At 33.8% G+C, this 6213-nt stretch overlaps 1 protein-coding gene across 5 annotated transcripts; it reads left to right on the forward strand.

Moving 5' to 3' along the window:
• Positions 1–1415: 1415 nt before the first annotated feature.
• On the forward strand, positions 1416–4806 carry LOC146905565 (uncharacterized). 5 transcript variants are annotated; one of them, XM_085727624.1, is made up of 6 exons: positions 1416–2113; positions 2262–2365; positions 3701–3775; positions 4031–4097; positions 4188–4293; positions 4389–4806. In XM_085727624.1, the coding sequence occupies exons 4-6, from the start codon at positions 4033–4035 to the stop codon at positions 4530–4532; spliced, it is 315 nt and encodes a 104-aa protein (XP_085583750.1). In that variant the 5' UTR covers positions 1416–2113; positions 2262–2365; positions 3701–3775; positions 4031–4032; the 3' UTR covers positions 4533–4806. The 5 variants fall into 5 exon arrangements, with proteins under 5 accessions (XP_085583750.1, XP_085583747.1, XP_085583746.1 ...); XM_085727621.1 differs by having other exon boundaries at positions 1419–2113; positions 3939–4097; positions 4389–4797; XM_085727620.1 differs by having other exon boundaries at positions 1420–2113; positions 3900–4097; positions 4389–4795.
• The last annotated feature ends 1407 nt before the right edge of the window (positions 4807–6213 follow it).

A 6213-nucleotide genomic window follows, 5' to 3' on the forward strand; every position in this document is an offset into this window, starting at 1 on the left:
TAAACGGTTGAATAATAATAATAATAATAATAATAATAATAATAATAATAATAATAATAATAATAATAATAATAATAATAATAATAATAATAATAATAATAAAAGAGCCTTGATCTTAATGACAAACCCTTCACAAACAAACCCTAAACCTAAACTTTATATTGGACCTACTTTCTAAAGACAACTTTCTCTTAAATGTATCAAAGTTTCTCTCGAAATCATTGAGTGTGTTCCTTTAGCAACCACGCCTATTCTCATGGTTGATTGCTATTAGAATCCTTGAAGAATGAAACTTTGTGTGTCTCAAGGTTTGCTAGACTATTCTCATGTTTCACAATCCTTGTCTAATTTCACTTGTTCCAATATCAAAGCTCCGCGTTCGCTTTATGAATTGATATTTGTGATGATGAATTAACAAATATTAACCCTCCGCGTTCGCTTTATGAGTTTGGTATTTGTTAATTCATTATAAAAACGGTGAAATTAGATTAGAAAGTAGGTTTATATAAAATTAGTGTTTATGATTTGGTTTGATTAGGATTACGTCATTAGACTTATCCAAAAAGATAGTTTTACAAACTAGATGGCTACTCTATTTATAGTCTAACATTGACTTGAACCCCAAGAATTAAATCACTAAAGTGTTGCACAGGAAACCATGGGCTTTAGGTCAGAAATACTAAAATAGGCAGCTTGTCGAAGAAGCAAAAGTAGCAAAAGGGTAATATGGGGCACGCCTATGCTATATTTTGGTACAAGATCTTCTAATTCTTTGCACAAGATATTTTTGTGTGAGATCTTCATATTTTTGGCACAAATCAGCTCAAATTCTCTTTTCTTTTGCTCCAAGACTAAATCTTTTGAATATTTGTTCCTGAAATATAATAACTTACAATTGAAGTGAGCTATAAAAGGGAAATAATATTAAATAAAACAAACTTAATTATAAATAAAATAGACTCAAATATTATATTAAAAACACTAATTATCGACTCATCAAAAGTTATGGATTCAACAACAATAATTTTTTCTTTCAAAAAACAACAATCCTTTTTATTCATCAAACATGTGAGAGCACTCACCATTTCAAATAAAAAAAAAATTAAGATAAGTTGTCTTCGCGTAATTGATTTCTCTCATATTTTTTAATTATTTCTTTCCAGGCTTTTTATCAAACAATTCATTCTAATTTCTAAGGGGTGTGAGAGAAGAAGAAGAAGGAGCGCGGATGTGAGGGTGAAGCCCGTGATTGTGGAGTCCCGCAAATGTTTTCTAATATGAGGGTAAAATGGAAAGTTTATAAAAAATGTAGGGGTGAAGGTATAATGGTATGGGTGCATGGTAAAATTTCCCCTTGCTTCTTGTAAAAACAAAACGGTCAAATGTTGATCCTCACTACAAAAAAACGCGTTAATTCTGGCGGTTTTTTACCGGCGGTCCCTCTTAACCGCCACTATATTCAGTGTATTGCGGCAGTTTTTCTGACCGCCGCTGTTTACAGTATATTACGGCGGTTTCAACTGCCGGTATTTACAAAATATAATGGCACTATTTACCTAGTATATTGTGGCATTTTAGACTGCCGCTATTAACTTTTTAAATTTTTGCTACCGCATCATTTGGCGCACTAACTTCCCTCTTTTTTATTTCCCAATTTTTTAGAAAATCCCTCCATCTTTTTTTTTTCCTTAACATAAAATTAAAATATTTTATAACAAAACTTTCATCTTTTTCCAAACCTTCTCCAAGCCATCACTACCAAAACCTAATCTTTTCACCATTCCTAATCAAACACCCAAACCATGAATAAAACTACAATCAACTCGTAAATCCACAGAAAGCTCAACTTCGATTCCTTCCTTCAATCTTCACTTCCTGAATCTGCAAACCATCCTTTTCAACTTCGATTCCTTACTTCAATCTTCGATTCCCTCAAACACCCAAACCGATTTGAGAATCTTCAACCGATTTCAGAATCGATTTCAGCAAGTACCCAAATCGATTCCCTCAAAATCGATTCCCTCAAACCCTCAAACACCTAAACCCAAACCCATCACATTCCATCTTTGTATTATTTCATCTGTGGTCCCTATCGAACTCTTCTCTCAACAAGGTGAGTATGAAGTTTGCTTAATCTGAAATACCCAAACCCTCATCTTTGTATGATTCTTGATTTTAGTTGGTTAATATGATTGAAAATTTACTACTGTTGTGAATTTGTTTTCGTTTTTGATTTTTTTTTGTTTTTGTTTTGCTGGTAGAAAAACTGAGGTTTGTGAAAAGAAGCAAGCAGATCTACTGTTATTTGAGGAGGTTTGCTGCCAAATCAGGAGGATCTAGAGCTGCGACCCATCACAGTTATTTGGTGAGGATACGAGTTATTTGAATTTCTTGTTTTGTTTGAGTTTTGTTTCTTAAAAACCAAATCAGGAATAATGAATTTACGTTGAACTACTGTTATGTGAGAAGGTTTGCTGCTAAATTGCTAGTACACAAAACCTAGATAGCAATTAGTTTAATAAATTAATTATGTGAAGTTTCAAAGCTCTCAGTATTATTAAACAAAGATGACATGATTCTAGAACCTGTAGTTGTGTTTCATGGAATTAAATTTTATGGATCTGGATATCATTGTATAGATATTACCTAGCAAGCAACACACACTTTGTGAATTGTTTTGCCTTTCTTTTATGTATTGTATTGGTTTCACAATTGTTGGTCTTAATGGATATGATATCCCTGTTCTGGTTATGTATTTTTGGTTACAAGGTTGGCATTTACTGATGTTTTCTACCTCATTTTTTTTATCACCATCGTTCAATATAAAATACAAGGTTTACATTTCTGCTTCTGTTGTTTGCTGATGTGCGCGTGGATGCTGTTTTCGTGGGAGTAATGTTTATTTGCAGGTCCTTTGTGCCTTGCTATTGAGGTAGGGGATTGTTTGCGGTGTTACCCTCTGCTGAAACTGCTCTTTGATAATTCAAATTAGGTTGCTTCCTTGCTGTGGTGTGCTGGTGGTTTCTAGCTTTGTTAGGAGTAGTTGAATAGGTTTAACACTAAGCTAGTAATATATTATTCAAATTAATATGCTATTCAGGTAGTAGAATGTTCGTATCATAAGCATCATTTAACTAAAATTGGATTTTGTAGTTGTAAGTTACTAAAATTGGATTCGCAGTTTGCATATAATTAACTCTAAATTAATTTTGTTTAGAAGTTAAACTAACTAACCTAAATTGATGCCATGAAGTGAGGGTATCTTTAGAGGCAAGATTCTAAATCAACACCACCACACCAACCCAAGGTGATTGTTTGCGGTGTTACCCTCTGCTGAAACTGCTCTTTGATAATTCAAATCAGGTTGCTTCCTTGATCTGGTGTGCTGGTGGTTTCTAGCTTTGTTAGGAGTAGCAACAGTTTATTCTAGTGCCTTTTGGGTTTTGTAGCAGCAGTGATGTCGGATGTTTTAACAGCTGGGGGAGAGTTTTTTTAGCTGGCTGAGGGGTGGTGGCTTGGCACGTATTGTTGTGGCTGCCTTGGGGTAGTGTTCTGCCATGTGCTTAACAGGGTGTAATTTCTCTTTTGGTTTGTTCATTTTTTAAGGGGTGGTTTTTTAAAGGTTTTTTGTTTGATTCAAATATACTTCAATTAGCTATGTACTATACTTTTAACACTTTATTTTCTTTTTGTCTCATAGAACTGCTATAACTGTCAGCACATTAATCGCTGCTGCACCAAAATTGCCGTCTGAAATCACAAAACTGTGCAGGAGGTATGAGATGCGTTCCTTGTACCTTTACACTGTCATGCTATATCTTAATTCATCATCAATGATTATTAAAATTTGGTAGTTATAAATCTTAAGATGCAATGCTTTAATTTTTTTTATTTTGTAGTCATGTCAATTGATAGATCATGGATTTGCAAACCACTAGGCACACCTGAATATGAAAATGGGATAATTCACTTTTTGAATTTTGCATTTGAACATCAACCTGCTGAGCATTCCAAACTTTTGAGCTATCAGATATGGTGAAAATTCAAGCACATCGTTATGTGTTGTTTAATTGTCCACAAGTCAAGCCTTATATAGAGTGAGTACCTCACGATTTGTAAATGATATCAGATTTGGAAAGACATATATGATATTAAGAATCCTAAATTGATATTGATTGTTTATGTAGTGAATTTAAGGACTACATGCGGAGGAAATCTAAGGGACGTAGACCGACAACAACAGAGATAGAGAAAATAGTAAATAAAGATTTCATGGACTGGTTTCCTCGAAGGGTAAGGTTAAATATATGACAAAGTTGTTGCTGATCATTTCATGGATGTTTATAAATTTATGAAAGTTCTAAGACATTCTTTCATTGTCATTTTAGATTATGAACCCCGACATATCAAGTACGGTACCAGATGATCTCAAGTATCTTGCAAAAGGCCCATCAACACAAGCTAGAAGATGTTCTGCATTTAATATTAATGATCTATCTTTGATAAGGGATGACGCAGATGATGAGGAATGAATTAATGAGACTCAGAGTTAGCTGCTGCCTTATTTCCCAATGATACTCAACAGGTATAACAACTACTCAATGCATTTATGATTTCTCTCTAGTGATCTCAGTTTTAATAAATCAACCTAGTCTTTGTGTTTCTCTCTAGTGATCTCAGTTTTAATAAATCAACCTAGTCTCAGTTTTAAATTAGAAACGCATATATATAAAATCAAAGCATGACAGATTTATTAAAACTGGAGAAAAGACTGATAGTTAAGCAAAGTAGTCTTAGGAGATGCAAAACTAATCAGAAACACTAAGAACAAAAAGCCCCTGATCACAGTCAAATAAATCAGAGATGGATAATAAATCTGAGTTAACAAAAACTGAGACTAGGTTGATTTATTAAAACTGAGATCACAGTCAAATAAATCAATTAGGACCAATTTAATACTTTAATACTTTTTGTCCTAATTGAACAAAAAGCCCCTGATCACAGTCAATTGATTTTGGATAATACTGTCTTTCAAGCTTTTACTTTGATAATAACTTTTACTTTGCTTAGGTTGTTGAATTGGCAGTAATATCTTACTTAATATGAGTTAACAATTATAATATTTTTTGCAGGCATTAAACGTAGGAAGTGAATCTCCAACACCTAATGACATAACTAGATCATCATATGAAAGCAATGCACGTGGAGCATGAGTCCTAATTTTAGTGACATCAGTTGTGTAGTCATTTTTATGTTTTGAAACTTGTTATTATGAGAATAGCTAAAGATGGTGGCAATGGCCGATTTGTGTAACTTCATGTTTGGAGACTTGTTTATTTTGAGAATGGATATTTGTGTCAAACTCCACTTGAGTTGAATTATAAATATATCAATGACAATGTTCAAAATTTGTTTGTCCTTTAATTTTGTTCAAAAAATAGAAATGTACAATTATATATTCCTATGAAATAATAATATTATAAATAAAATAATTTCAATTTTTTGAGCATTGTGGCATTTTATATGGTGGCAGCTCAATGGTTAAATATCAGAAGTAAATTCTGGCAGTTGGACATGCCACTACTTACATAGGTCTCAGGAGTACTTTCTGGCGGTTAAAACTGCCGGTACTTTCTGCATGTTACGACGGTCAAAAATGCCAGAAACACCTATTGGCTTTGTCAAAATTATGTGCATAATGGCGTTTGAAACTGCCGCTATATACAATTAAATAACCGCCACTTTAAACCAAGTATAAAACGGCGGACAACATGGCGGCTACGCGAAAACTGCCGCTTTAAACATTGTGGCAGGCAAAATTTCGGCAGTTTTTAAAACGCCAGAAAAGTACATAGTGGCGGCTAAAACCGCCAGAACATTCATTTTTTAGCCGCCAGAAAACACGCGTTTTTTTGTAGTGCCTGCCTATTTGAGGTGACCTCCGAGTCTCCAGTTTATTCCGGTTCTTGTTTAATTGAACAGGTTTACCGCAGTTTAATGACATGAGCAAATCGGCTAACCTTCAGGTTCGATCTGCCCATCCGTCTAGTTTTTAAAACTATACTTAGTGGTGTAATTAGAGGTGGCGTTTAGGGTGGGAATGGACTCTTTTTTCCCATCATGGGAAAGTGTCATTTTCCCTGCCACCTGTAGGTTGGTAACCTGAACCAAAATAAAAAACAAAAAATTTAAAATCAATTTTTTAATATTGTT

Source organism: Medicago sativa, chromosome 7 (assembly GCF_051527215.1).
Source record: "Medicago sativa cultivar Bolivia chromosome 7, Bolivia_mono, whole genome shotgun sequence".
In the NCBI taxonomy this organism is placed as follows: domain Eukaryota; kingdom Viridiplantae; phylum Streptophyta; class Magnoliopsida; order Fabales; family Fabaceae; genus Medicago; species Medicago sativa.